The sequence below is a fragment of the Monodon monoceros genome, unplaced genomic scaffold (assembly GCF_005190385.1).
Source record: "Monodon monoceros isolate NGI ecotype Baffin Bay Population unplaced genomic scaffold, NGI_Narwhal_1 Super_Scaffold_3, whole genome shotgun sequence".
Taxonomy (NCBI): Eukaryota; Metazoa; Chordata; class Mammalia; order Artiodactyla; family Monodontidae; genus Monodon; species Monodon monoceros.
In genome coordinates this window covers 97,186,080-97,200,997 of record NW_021703780.1, presented here as the reverse complement: position 1 = coordinate 97,200,997, position 14,918 = coordinate 97,186,080, and the positions used below count along the sequence as shown (strand labels likewise).

At 40.5% G+C, this 14,918-nt stretch overlaps 1 protein-coding gene across 17 annotated transcripts in view; it reads left to right on the top strand.

Moving 5' to 3' along the window:
- Window positions 1-14,918, top strand: part of VGLL4 (vestigial like family member 4) — a 277,108-nt gene that overhangs the window by 23,514 nt on the left and 238,676 nt on the right. For 14 of the 17 annotated variants that reach the window (XR_003796665.1, XR_003796669.1, XR_003796670.1 and 11 more), the window contains one exon: window positions 9,776-9,921. Coding sequence is in view for 11 of the 17 variants with exons in the window: in XM_029242473.1 (XP_029098306.1) it covers window positions 9,776-9,921 (146 nt within the window). In the remaining 6 variants the exon portion in view is untranslated. Of the gene's footprint in view, window positions 1-3,586; window positions 3,665-5,489; window positions 5,572-9,530; window positions 9,541-9,775; window positions 9,922-14,918 lie in introns of those variants that run through there. The other 3 variants (XM_029242475.1, XM_029242477.1, XM_029242476.1) reach the window with 3 other exon arrangements.

The following is a 14,918-nucleotide window of genomic DNA, read 5'->3' as shown; positions in this document are numbered from 1 at the left end:
ACACCATCTGTGACCTTGCAAGCAGTGTCATTGAATGACTTGCATGTTGGGGATTGACTCTCAGTAATTTGGAAGCATATTTCTCCAGGCTTGGCAAGCTTGAGCTTTTGCTGAAACCTCACTTGGAACTCTTTTTACTCAGTCGCTTGCTAATTTCTGAGCATGCAACACTCCTGAAGGGATGTTAATCACCAGTCATATCTAACGTTTCTGGATTACTTACTGTGTATCAGGTATTGTTCTAAGTGCTTTACATGTATTAACTCATTTAATCCTGGAAACTTGTAAACTAACAACTACTGCTGCTTCCACTTTACATTTGAGGATACCGAAACCCAGAGAAGTAAGTAGCTTGTCCTGGGTCATGTAGCTTCTAGTCCTGAGCTTGGATTAGAACACAGGCACTCTGGTTCTAGAACCCTTGCTCTTAGCCCGTCACTGTTCTACAAAGTGTCTGTGAGGCATGTGTCATTCCTGGTTTACACCTGGGACACTCTTCCCCCAGGGCCCCTTGTGTCTCGCTCCCCACTTCCGGTCAGCTTTTGCAGCTTGTGTTTTCTTCGGTGCACTTTCCATCATCTGAAGTACTGTTTATTTGTTGGGATTCTTGTCTCTGGTCTTTGTTCTACCACTTAGGATGCTGAGGGCAGACGTTTTTGCCTTGCTTTGCTCACTGTCCTCCAGTGCTTACAGTGGTACCTGACATGTACTGGGCGCTCAGTAAATACTTGATGAATGAATGGGTGGATGGTTGTGACATTGGTTCCTTCCTGAACCAGTATCGTAAATCTGATTCCTCCCCGTCCCTCCCTACACCTCTCCGTTATGTGTTCTCTACAGGAAGAGAAAATTTTATTTATTTATTTATTTATTTTTGGCTGCGTTGGGTCTTCGGCATTGGGTTTTCGTTGCTGTGCGCAGGCTTTCTCTAGTTGCGGCGAGCGGGGGCTACTCTTCATTGCGGTGCGCGGGCTCCTCACTGCGGTGGCTTCTCGTTGCGGAGCACAGGCTCTAGGTGCGCGGGCTTCGCTAGCTGTGGCACACAGGCTTCAGCAGTTGTGGCTCGCAGGCTATAGAAGGCAGGCTCAATAGTTGTGACGCATGGGCTTAGTTGCTCCGTGGCACATGGGATCTTCCCAGACCAGGGCTCGAACCCGTGTCCCCTGCATTGGCAGGTGGATTCTTAACCATTGTGCCACCAGGGAAGTCCCAAAAAATTGATATATGATTCAAATTTATATCACCAAGTACATCAGCTGTTTATTCTTATCTCATTCTCTTCCACGTGCCATGGAGGTATTTTGGGGATGTATTTCAAATGATGTGTTAGGCTGCCTCCTAGAAATACTGCCTTAGTCATCTTTTTTCAAATAAGAATTATTTTGTCCACATGCAAAAGAATGAAGTTGGACCCCCTAACATATACCCTACACAAAATTAACTCAAAATGAGTCATGGATGTTAAGAGCTAAAACTGTAAGACTTTTAGAAGAGTCACTTTGGGTTATGCAGTGGTTTCTTAGGTATACACCAAAAGCACAAGCAACAAAAGAAATAGATAAATGGGACTATATAAAAATTAAACTTCTGTGCTGCAAACAAAACTGTCAAGAAAGTGAAAAGGCAGCCAACAAAATGGGAGAAAATACTTACAAATCATGTATCTGATAAGGGACTAGTATCCAGAATGTATGAAGAATTCTTAGAATGCAGTAAAAAGACAAATAACCTAATATAGAAACGGGCAAAGGACATTTTTTCAAAAAAAGTATACAAATAGCAAATAAGCACATGAAAAGATGCTCAGCATCATTCGTAATTAGGGAAATGTCAAACAAAACCACAGAGACCCTGTTTCACACCGACTACAATGGCTATAACCAAAGTGACAGGTGAGAACAGGTGTTGACGAGGATGTGGAGAAACTGAAACCCTTGTACATTGCTGGTAGCACGTAAAATGGTACAGCCGCTTTGGAAAAATAGTCTGGCAGTCCCTCAAAATATTAAACTTAGAGTAACTATGTGACCCAACAGTTATACTCCTGGGTATCTACCCAAGAGAAATGAAAACATATATCCAGACGAAAAGTCATACACAAATGTTCATAGCAGCATTATTCATAAAAAATGGCCCAAAAGTAAGAACAACCCAAATACCCATCAACTGAGAGATGGATAAATAAAATGTGGTACATCCATCCAGTGGAATATTACTTAGTCGTAAACAGGAATAAGTACTGATAAGTGCTACAACATGATAAACTCTGAAAACATTATGCTAATCGTAAGAGACCATATGTTGTGCAATTCCACTTGTACAAAATGTCCAGGACAGGCAGATCTATAGAGACGGAAAGCAGATTAGTCTTCGCCTGGGGCTGGGGTGGATGGGTGGAGGGAGAGTGACTGTTAATGGTACAGGGCTTCTTTTAGGGAGGCTGAAATGGTCTAAAATTAGATGCTTGCATAGCCCTGTAAATAAGCATGGAATTATGTAGTTGACATAGATGAATTGTATGGTGTGTGAATTACATCTCAAAAAAACCCACAACTGTTTAAAATGAGTATTATGCTGCTGTGTCGACTTCCAGTTTGGGCTCCTATTCCTGAACACTTTCACACGGGAGTCCCACGTTGTAACCTGCCCTGAAATGCTCTGTTTTCATGTCACTTACCTCCTGGGCAGAGCCTGTATCTTTGTATCCCCAGAGTCCAGCACGGCTCCTGGCACTTAGAAACCACCCAGATATTTATTGAGCTGAGATGACAGTGGTAGTGCAGTTAGTCTAAGAGGGGAGAGTTACCCAGTCAGTATCTTAAAAACTCCGGGCTTCCTGCACCCTCTGTCCTTGCCCTTCCCATATACACATCGTCACAACGATATCTACTTCACTATTTACGAAGCACTTGCTAATACCTTAATCATGTGAACCTAAAAGCACTTTTGTGAGGTCAGTATGACTATTACAGACATTTCGCAGAGAAGGAAACTGATTCAGAAAGGTTAAGCAGCTCAACTGCAGCCACCCTGGGACATTGCCAGACTTGAGAGCCGGGGCCTTTCCACTCACATCCCTACCTTTGTAATAACGTCCCTGACTGCTGCAGACATGCTGGAATCATAGAGCAGGCCAGCTACAGATGGGTTACAAGCCTCTGAGTTTGTCTTGATTTCAAGTCAAGGAGAGGTTACCCTTTTGGTTACCCATTGAATTAGACTGGCAGTTCTCTGGCTTGAGCAGTTATAAACCCACCAGTAGAGGCATAAAATAAAAGTCAGCAGTCAGTTTTTCTCAATTCCTGTATTTTGTTGTAAACATATATTTGCAGGTAAGAAAAATTGATTCCTATGATCAGATGCTGGTTCATGCTGTGCTCACGATTTTATCATTTTGTCCTGAAGCAGCAGGTAATAAGCCCATTTGCTTGCTGTTCCCCATGGCTGAGCCGGTTCTGCTGCACAGCAATTGGAGAAATTCAATTCAGCAGACATTTATTGATGTGCCTTCCTGTGCCAGGCAGTGCGTGAGGAGCTGGCGGTTCAGGGACGAATAAGCTTCAGTCCGCGTTCTCAGAAAGTCCATGGTATTTTCCAGCTCCTTTCATCGTGGCATGCAGTTGTTCTTTGGGGAGGATTTGGATTTGTATACCCTTACATTTTGGTAATGTACAGTCCTTCTCTCAGAAAGTTACTATCTAAAATATAAGAAGTTTTTGTTTGTGGAATGTACAGGGGAGAAGAAATGGCACAAATATTTAGAACTCAACAGTGATGCAATTTGATCTTTCACTTCTGAGCCAGCCTGTTAGATTCAGAGTTTGATGACATTTCACCCCTTCAGAGATTAATAGAAGACATTTATAGGCTCTGAATAAAAGCGTAAGGATTTACAAAATTGAAAGTTAACCCAGCTGCCTCTCCATTCACATTTGCTGAGATAGCATGTCTGTGCATCTGCGAATTTATTTTAAAATGCTAGAAGTAGTGTGCCAACATTACAGAAGTGAGGGAAATGGAGGAAAATTACAAAGTGAAGTAAAGCTATTACCTAAGACATTGCTGCCCTGATACTAAGAGGTGGCTGGGCCTTGGGCAAGCTGTCTTTGCAACCCCATCTCCTCATCATTGAAATTGAGAATAATCAGTACCTTCTTTTTTTTTTTTAATTTATTTTCTGCTGTGTTGGGTCTTAGTTGCTGTGCACAGGCCTTCTCTGGTTGCGGTGAGCGGGGGCTACTCTTCGTTGCGGTGCACAGGCTTCTCATCTCTGTGGCTTCTCTCATTGCAGAGCATGGGCTCTAGGCTCGTGGGCTTCAGTAGTTGTGGCATGTGGGCTCAGTAGTTGTGGCTCACGGCCTCTAGAGCGCAGGCTCAGTAGTTGTGGTGCACGGGCTTAGCTGCTCCGAGGCATGTGGGTTCTTCCCAGACCAGGGCTCGAATACGTATCCCCGGCTCTTATAGGCAGATTCTTAACCACTGCGCCACCCGGGAAGTCCCAATCAGTACCTTCTTTGCGAGGCTTTGCCAGCCCTGAACTAGACAGCCATTGTGAAGCACAGGCCATTAAAAAGCCCGCAATAAATGTGTATCTTATTAGAGCAAACATAACCATTTTAAAATAGTCCTTTTGTCTTGTTTTTCCTGTTTTTTTACAGTTGTTTCCTTCTTGTACTTTTGTATCCTGGTTTCTTAGCTGCACATTATTACATGGTCATTTTACATCTCACAGTGTGTCGTGCCTGTAATTTTTAGTGGTTGCACCCTGCTCCGTGGTAGGTGTGGGTGCACCGTTCCCCTGTCGTGGGACATTTGGTTGCTGCCAGGATTTCAGTGTTATAAATAGTGCTTCAGTGAACAGTTGTGTGTGTGGAATGTATTCAGTTGATTCTTGTGAAACCTCAGGCAGGTTCCATCATCCCTGTGTCTCTTTTGCCTTCGTGCTAGATCGGGATAGGGCAGCATCCACCGGAGAGGACAGGTGCGTGGACAAATGAGGTAATATGACAAAGCAAATGCTCAGCGAAGTTTGCCTCCTAACCTCTGTTTGGGTTTGTTGCTTGGGGCTTCCTCTCCAGAGATGAGGTTTCATCATTCACCGCTTCCAGAAGTATGTTAGCAGTTTATAAACTCAAAAGCATTATGTGAAAGAACCAATTTCTCTACACCCTCACTAGCAGTCATCCCAGGGTTTAACTATGTAACTCTCTTCCCTTTAAAATAATAGTGAAAAAAACAGTCTTGATTCTTGAGCAGCTTGTTAGGACAGGACTCACTTGAGCTCACTGCTCTAACCAGTCCCGACCTCATCTCACAAAGGTCGGGTTCCAGAGGCTGTTTGTAACTCTTTTTCCAAAGCTTATAGTCCCCACATGCTTTCTACCAAATTGTAGTGTGAGTTGGTCCTTTGAGGCTTAAAAATCCAGCGTATTTTATTCCTTACTGAAGTACATACTGACTATTGGATATCTTTTTATTTTTCCAAACAGACCAACAGTTTGCTCTAGAAGATCTGCTGTGGCTGGTCATAATTTTGATGATTCCCTTCCCTGCTCCCAAGAAAAGAAATCGGTGAGGGTAACCACATGTCCTGGTTTGCCCAGTTAATACTTGTCCTGCTGACTTGGCATTGCCCACTTCACCCTCAAAAGTGACCTAGTTCGGATGATAAGTTACATTGTCACCCTCCCCCCAGGGGATTCCTCAGCAGCTGAGGTATCTGCCTGCTCTTTCCACCTCACTCCTCCCCCAGACTTCTTTCTATCTGCCCAGCAAAGGCTTCAGCCACATGGCTTTCTCCAAGCTTCCCCAGGGGTTCCTCACGTGTGCCCAGCCTCTTCTGAGTTAACGTTAGCCCAATAGGCGTTCACACAAGTTTTCCCATTTCATCACTCTTTTGCCCCCATATCTTGCTGATGGTCGCCAGTGGCATGGGCAGGGTAGGGCACTTTAAGTTTGTTTCAAAAGTTGTTCTTTGTCCTTTGGAATTAGTATTTTGCAGCTCAGTTCATCCCACAGGCCAATGTAAGATTCCTCATTTCTCACCACTTGCAATTTTTTTTAACTTTAAACTGAGCGTAGTCTTTTTTTTTCTTAAACTAAATTTCATACTTTTTTTCCAGATGCTTTGGCATCATATAGAGGCAGCCTTTTGGTGCTTTTTTTTTTTAATTGAAGTATAATTGACTTACAGTATGATATTAGTTGCAGTGTACAACACAGTGATTTTATATTTTTATACATTACAAAGTGATCACCATGATAAGTCTAGCTATCATCTGTCACCATACATAGTTATTACAATGTAACTGACTATATTCCCTATGCTGTATATTACATCCCTGCGACATTTCTTTTATAAATGGAAGTTTATACTTCTTACTCTCTCTCACCTATTTCACTCATCTCTCTCCCCCATCCCCTTTGGCAACCATACGTTTGTTCTCTGTATCTGTGAGTCTGTTTCAGTTTTGTTGTTTGTTTTGTTTTTCAGTTTCCACATATAAGTGAAATCATACAGTATTTGTCTTTCTCTGACTTATTTTGCTTAGCATAATACCCTATAGGTCAATCCATGTTGTCGCAAATGGCAAGATTTTATTCTTTTTTTATGGCTAATATTCCATTGTGTGTGTGTGTATGTGTATATATATATATCCCATCTTCTTTATCCATTCACCCATCAGTGGGCACTTAGGTTGCTTCCATATCTTGGCAGTTGTAAATAATTCTGCAGTGAACATAGGAGTGCATATATCTTTTCAAATTAGTGTTTTGTTTTCTTTGGAAAAATACCCAGAAGTGGGATTCCTGGATCATACAGTAGTTCTATTTTTAATTTTTTGAGGAACCTTCATACTGTTTTCTGTAGTGGCTGTACTAATTTACATTCCTGAATGAGGGTTCCCTTTTTTCCACATCCTTGCCAACACTTGTTACTTGTAGTCTTTTTGATGATAGCCATTCTGACAGGTGTAAGATGGTATCTCAGTGTGGCTTTATTTTGCATTTGCCTAATGATTAGTGATTTGAGCATCTTTTCATGTGTTTATTGGCCATCTTTATAAAACTTCTTTGGAAAAATGTCTATTCAGATCTGCTGCCCATTTTTTAATCAGGTTGTTTGGGTTTTTTGTTGTTGAGTTGTATGAGTTGCATATATCATTTGCAAGTATCTTTTCCCATTAAGTAGACTGCTATTTTGTTGATAGTTTCCTTTGCTGTGCAACAGCTTTTTAGTTTGATGTAGTCCCATTTGTTTATTTTTGCTTTTATGTCCCTTGCCTGAGGAGACAGAGCCCCCCAAAATATTGCTAAGACTGATATTAAAGCTCATATGGACAGAGTTTTATGGTTTCAGGTCTTATTTTTAAGTCTTTAATCCATTTTGAGTTTATTTTTGTATGTGGTGTGAGAAAGAAGTCCAGTTTCATTCTTTTGCATGTAGCTATCCAGTTTTCCAGTACCATTTATTGAAGAGACTGTCTTTTCCCCATGGTATATTCTTGCCTTCTTTGTCATAGATTAATTGAACGTGTAAGTGTGGGCCTATTTCTGCACTCTCTGTTCTGTTCCTTTGATCTATGTGTCTGTTTTTGTGCCAGTGCCATACTGTTTTAATTTCTGTAGCTTTGTAGTGTAATTGGAAATCAGGGCATGTGATACCTCCAGCTTTGTTCTTCTTTCTCAAGATTGCTTTGGCTTTTTGGGGTCTTTTGTGTTTCCATATAAATTTTAGAATTATTCATTCTAGTTCTGTGAAAAATGCCACTGGTACTTTGATAGGAATTGCACTGAATCTGTAGGTTGCCTTGGGTAGTATGGTCATTTTAACAACATTAACTCTTCCAATCCATGAGCATGGTATATCTTTCTGTTTGTTTGTGTAGTCTTCAGTTTATTTCATCAATATCTTATAGTTTTCTGAGTACAAGTCCTTTACCTCCTTGGTTAGATTTATTCCTAGGTATTTTATTCTTTTTGATGGAAGTGTAAATGGATTGTTTTCTTAATCTATCTTTCTGATATTTCATTGTTAGTATATAGAAATGCAACAGATTTCTGTATATTAATTTTGTATCCTTCAACTTAATTCATTTGTTCTAATAGCTTTTTGGTGGCAACTTTAAGATTTTCTATGTGTAGTATCATGTCATCTGCAAACACTGACAGTTTTTCTTCTTCCTTTCCAATTTGGATTCCCTTTACCTCTTTTTCTTGTCTGATTGCTGTGGCTAGGATTTCCAATGCCAGGTTGAATCAAAGTGGCGACTGTGGGCATCCTTGTCTTATTCCTGATCTTAGAGGAAATGCTTTTAGCTTTTCACCATTGAATATGATGTTGGCTGTATGTTTATCATATATGTCCTTTATTATGTTCATTGTGTTTCCTCTATACCTACTTGGTTGAGAGTTTTGATCATAAATGGATGTTGAATTTTGTCAAAACCTTTTTCTGCATCAGTTGAGATGATCATATGATTTTTATTTTTCAATTTGTTAATCCGGTGTATCACATTGATTAATTTGCAGACATTGAACCATTGTTGCATCCCTAGGATAAATCCCACTTGATCATGATGTGTGATCCTTTTAATACATTGTTAAATTTGATTTGGTGGTATTTTGTTGATGATTTCTACATCTAAGTTTATCATTAATGTTGGCCTGTATTTTTCTTTTCTCTTCTTTTCTTTCTTTTTGTGGCATGTTTGTCTGGTTTTGGTATCAGGGTGATGCTGCCTGCTTGTTTGGTTTGGCATCAGGGTGATGCTGGATGTTTCCCAATCTTGGAGGAGTGGCCTTATGTAGGAGACGTCCTGTGGGTCCCAGCAGCACTCTTCCTTCTGGTCACCAGGACTATATAGGGGTGCCCCCTGTATGGGCCACATGGGCCCTTCTCTTGTGGTGGGGCTGACTTCTCTGGGCATGCTCATAGGCAGGGCTGGTCCCTGGCCCAGTTAGCTGTCAGGCCCTGCCTGTGTGGTGCCCACTGGCTTGCTGGTGGTTGGGGCTTGTCCAAGGGTGATTGGCTGTAGGGCCTGGGGCTGGTTCTGACCCAGTAATGAGCAGGCCTGGTGCTAATAGGCTAGAGGGAGGACTCCAAGATGGCGCTTGCCAGCACCAGTTTCCTCATGGTAGAATGAGCTCCTCAGAATGGCCACCATCAGCGTCTGTGTCCCCAGGAGTCCCAGTTGCCTCTTGGCTTCTCTAGAAGATCAGCAAGTTCACCACTTGCAATTTTTTAAATTATATCTGCTTTAAAGTTTATCTTAAATGTAAACCTTGCCCTTATCAAATATAATAAGGTTATTTATATTCATAAAGCACCTCAAAAGCCCTCACGCAAACAGCAAGCAGGGCCAAGCTGAGTAAGCAGTACCAAGGACACAGCTATGGTGAGGCACACAACCCCCATCTCTGTGATTGGCCACAGGCAGAGTTTTGTTCACAAGATGAAAGTTTATAAATACAGAAGCTTCTGCATTGGAAAAACAAACACATATTAACCTCTCAATGGTGACTACCTTTTGTACTTAGGTAACTATATTTTAACTGCTAAGGGGCTTTGTGATTTGAGAGGCTCTCTTTCCCCCCGAACATGTGCCTGCATTTCTGGGGTACTGTGTTCCCAGTTTTAAGGTGAAAAAGCAAGTGTTCTGAATGAGAGATCCTGCCAGGTTGAACTAGTGCAGTGTCAGCTGGGGGACTGTAGTTCACAGGTCAGAATGTGAATTCGCAGTGGAAAATTCGTTTTTCTGTTTGTTTTAACCAGGTGACTTTCGGATGGTGGTTGGAGAGGATAAGGCAAAAGTGTTGAATATTGTGAAGCCCAACATAGCCCATTTTCGTGAGCTCTATGGCAGCATTCTACAGGAGAATCCCCAAGTGGTGTATAAAATCCAGCAAGGCAGCCTGGAGGTAAACTATCTGTGGGAAATCCTGTGGACTTATGTTCTTCCGTATATTTGAAATAAGGCTAAAAGGTACACAAATGACTAGTAAGTGACTAGTAATAAGAGGCTGCCTTTGGAGAAGGGGACCAAGGGCTGACATGAGGCGGGGGGAGGTGGGGACTGGTCCTCACTGTGTGTGTCTTTTTTGCCATTTGAAGTTCTTACTATGTATGTTAATTATTAATCAAAAATGAGTGAAAATAAACTCTGAAATTACCTTCTTTCCATCCCCAAGCCCACCTGCCTCCCCAGAGGTAGCCTTATTAACAGTTTGGCATGTTTTCTTCCAGATCTTGTTGCATGTACTTTTGTATGTATTTGTACATATACACATGTATGAAGCAGTTTGGTCTTTTTTGTTTGGCTTTATTTTACATAAATGTATTCATACAGGTTATTCTGAAGCTTGTTTTTTCCCCGCTTGTTATATGTATCATGTCTTGGAACTTTTCTTTGATACATCGAACAAAACTTTCTTTCAAGGCATTCTTCAAAATATTAAATTTTTTGAAAAGAAAAATCAAAGAGCCTTTCCTTTGAGAAAAGTAATTTGCATTTAAGATTTTTTAAACTATAGAATCCATGGTTTTTTATCTTTAAGATAAGGAATACTATTTTACTTTTTTAATGCTCTTCCTCTTCCACATAATAGGGGCAACTAATATTATGTTGAATGACAAGTTAATGGCATTTCTAGAACTGAAAGGAAACTTTAAAAGAGTAGGAATTATTTTAAATGTAATGTTGGAGAATAACATGAATGCCCAGAATACTCACCACTCAGGTTAACAGATTTTGCCATGTTTGCTTTAGATTGAGGTATTTTGTTTTTAATTTTTACTTTTCTCAAAGTAATGCATACATATTGTTTAAAAACCAGGTGGCACCCCAAGGTTTGTAACAAAAAGCAGCAGCTCCCTGCTGTACACCTCCCTACTTGTCTGTGCTACTTCCCAGAGCAACTGCTTTCGTCTCCTTCACTGATTCTTCTTACGTTTACCTCCATATTTCTAAGTAATATGGTTTGATTGTTATTCTTGATTTTTTTCAACTTGTACTTTATTTTTGTCATCTTTCTATGGAAAATGAGGATTTTTTACTCTCTTATGCACCGCAATCAACACACATACATTCTCTCTCTCTCTTTCTCTCTCTCTTCCTCGCCCCATCCCCCACCCCCACTCCTCCACCGCTTATGCTCCATGTATAGTTATTACATAATTTTGGGTTAGGGTAATAGTCGATATTTACTTTATTGTGACACATAACTTTCTTCATTGCTAAGATATACTACTATGAAATTTCCTTTCCTGTACAACTTTGTTTTTCTTGGAGTTAATCACTGTCTCATTTTTTTCACTTGCTTAGTTTCTATGTACCTGTAACTAATTCACCCTCAAATTCTTCTACAGACCTGTAGAACATCTTCCACTGTAGACAAACACATCACGTGTGTTCTCTGTTTCTTACTTTTCTTGGGGACGTTCTTCCTGGAGCCCTGTGTCCCCTGTTCCTTTCGGGTATGGTTCCATTCTAGGCTTGATGCACAGCTCTTCTCCCAAAACTTTCTTTCATTAGTACCCGAGAATTTCTTCCCCTCTCCTTTGCAAGTTTTTGGTTTACTGGATCTTTTCCTCTTTCACGGTTTACACTTTCATTTTGATGAAGTATACCTTTTAGTACTTCCTAACATAGGTTGTGAAGGACGTAAATTTTTTGAGACCATGTACATCTGAAAATTCTACCCTCACACTGATTGATAGTTTGAGCTAGATATCAAATTCTAGGCTGGAAGTAATTTTCCCTCAGAAGTTTTAAGTCATAGCTTCATTTATTCTAGCTTCTAGAGTTGCATTCAGAAGTCCCACACTAGAGACTGTCATACAGAGTGAAGTAAGTCAGAAAGAGAAAAACAAATATCATATATTAACACATGTAGGTGGAACCTAGAAAAATGGTACAGATGAACCAGTTTGCAGGGCAGAAGTTGAGACACAGATGTAGAGAACAAACGTATGGACACCAAGGGGGGAAAACCGCAGTAGGGTGGGGATGGTGGTGTGCTGAATTGGGCTATTGGGATTGACATGTATACACTGATGTGTATAAAATTGATGACTAATAAGAACCTGCAGTATAAAACAACAACAAACAAACAACTAATACTAAACTTTCTTTGGGTTATTTGTATGGAAATATGTTAATATAAATGTTTCAGACATGACATGAAATTTCTAAAAATCTTATATGTTTTGGTATAATGTTATAAGTCATAATTCTAGTTATTACTTTAAAATGTATATCTCAGAAACAACTAAATTTCCTTGTCAATTGCATTATTACGAACTTTCATCAAATCTTTACCCGTGGTCATTTTTAAGGCTTTTGTCATTTACAGACAGTTCTGGGTGGACTCTGATGCTTATGCAAAAATGTTCCTATAAAAGGGTTTCATCTTCAAGGAATTCATACAAAAGGCTCTGACGAGTACAGGTTTCTGGTAACTGACCGTACTGCTGAACTGAATGAAGAAGCATTTTCAGAACTCTAATGGAAAACTGACGAATTCATAAAAGTGCTCACAAAAGATCAAGATGAAAAAAAAATTAATTACATGGGACTGAGTGAACTGATGAGGATGATTATAATTTTTGTGACTTTCTGTTTGAATAAAAAAAATAAAATGTCCAACACTATTCAGATTCCTTATCCTTTGGATGTGACCTTTTTTATCTCTCTGACAGTATTTAGGATCTTTTCCTTTTTTCCAATTTTTTTTTTTTTTTTGCGGTACGCGGGCCTCTCACTGCTGCGGCCTCTCCCGTTGCGGAGCACAGGCTCCGGACGCGCAGGCCCAGCGGCCATGGCTCACGGGCCCAGCCGCTCCGCAGCATGTGGGATCCTCCTGGACCGGGGCACGAACCCATGTCCCCTGCATCAGCAGGCGGACTCCCAACCACTGCGCCACCAGGGAAGCCCTCCAATATTCTTAAATTTCATGATGATTTGCCTTTGTCTTTGTGTGTATGTTTTTCATTTATTTTTAAAATTATTATTAGTTTTATGGCTGCACCATGCAGCTTATGGGATCTTAGTTCCCCAACCAGGGATCAAACCCTTGCCCCCTGCAGTGGGAGCGTGGAGTCCTAACTGGTGGAATGCCAGGGAATTCCCATGTTTTTCATTTATTAGTCTGGCATTTCATGAGCCTCTTTTGGAAATTCACGAGCTTCAGTTCTAGGAAGTTTTCTTTTATCATTTCTTCATATCCATTTTCTTAGCTTGTTCTTTCTAGAATTCCTGTTAGTTGGTTGTTGGACCTCCTTGTTCGATTGTTTCTTTCCCTCATTCCTGTTTCTTTGGGTTTTTGTTCTGTTTTCCAGAAGAATTGTTTGAATCAATCTTCTAACACTTCTTTTGAATTTTTAATTTCCTCTGAATGTTCTTTTTTATAGCATCCTGTTCTTGTATGAATGCATTATCTTTCCTCATCTCTTTAATGATCTTTATTAAAATTTTTGAAGTTTTTTGTTGCTCTCTATATTGTCTCTGTTTCTCTTAGTTCCTTTTTTTCTATGGATTCACTCTCATCTGTTGTGTTAGAAGCTTTTCTCAAATGTTTGCACATCCTTTGTGGCCTGTATTTTAAAGAGCAAGGCAGTTTAAAAAATGCAGACTGGGAGTTCTTTGTGATGGATAGAGCTTGTTAGCTAGTGAGCTTCACTATAGGATTTGGGACAAGGACCTGGCTGTTTCATTGGAGGACCCCAAGTTTCAGTATTTGTAGAATTTCTCCAAAGAGACATCATCTACTCTCTGGTTAGAGGATAGGGAAAGATAATGTGCCTAGCTGCCAACTTTTAGAAACTGAGCAAGGGAAAACAGCTGGGAATTTCCTTTAACTGTGAAAATAAACTTCCAAATCCCTCAGTTTGGCCTCTGAAAACCTGGATGATCTATGTTCTAACTGGCTTCTTATTGTGGGGAAATGCACAAGAATAAGATGAGTGGGCTGAGCTTCAGTTCCCAGAGATGCATCTAATCTTAAAGCTGCCACTGATACCCATCTTCTCCCGCCTCTGCTGCCCATTCCAAATTCCCCTCACCCTTTCTAGCATTTAGGCTGGTCTAGGTGAGGTGGCCCAGACCCTCATCCCTGAGGAGTCTGAGACTCTGGTCACCATGCCCATCTCGGACTGTAGCTACTACACTTTCCATTTACCATCAAAGTTGGGCAACAGGTAATAAGAGATGTGTACCAGCAGCCCTACCTCCTGATGGTCAGGTTTAATTATTTCTGCCAGTATGGTGATTCATTTCTTTGTCTTCTGGACTTCTTGTCTGCCTGGGATTCTAAAGTGATTGGACGGCAGTTATAGCTTTAAGTTTGTTTGTTTGTTTTTAATTAGTTATCCATTTTGTACATATTAGTGTATATATGTCAAGCCCAATGTCCCAATTCATCACACCACCACCACCCCCCTGTGACTTTCCCCCCCTTGGTATCCATACTTTTTGTTCTCTACATCTGTGTCTCTATTTCTGCCCTGCAAACTGGTTCATCTGTGCCATTTTTCTAGGTTCCATATATATGCATTAATATATGATATTTCTTTTTCTATTTCTGACTGCCTTCACTCTGTATGACAGTCTCTAGGTCCATCCACGTCTCTACAAATGACCCAATTTCATTCCTTTTTATGGCTGAGTAATATTCCATTGTATATATGTAACACATCTTCTTTATCAATTCGTCTGTTGATGGGCATTTAGGTTGCTTCCATGACCTGGCTATTGTAAATAGTGTTGTAGTGAACATTGGGGTGCATGTGTCTTTTTGAATTACAGTTTTTTTGGGTATATGCCCAGCAGTGGGATTGCTGGTTCATATGGTAATTCTGTTTTTAGTTTTTTAAGGAACCTCCATACTTTTCTCCATAGTGGCTGTATCAATTGACATTC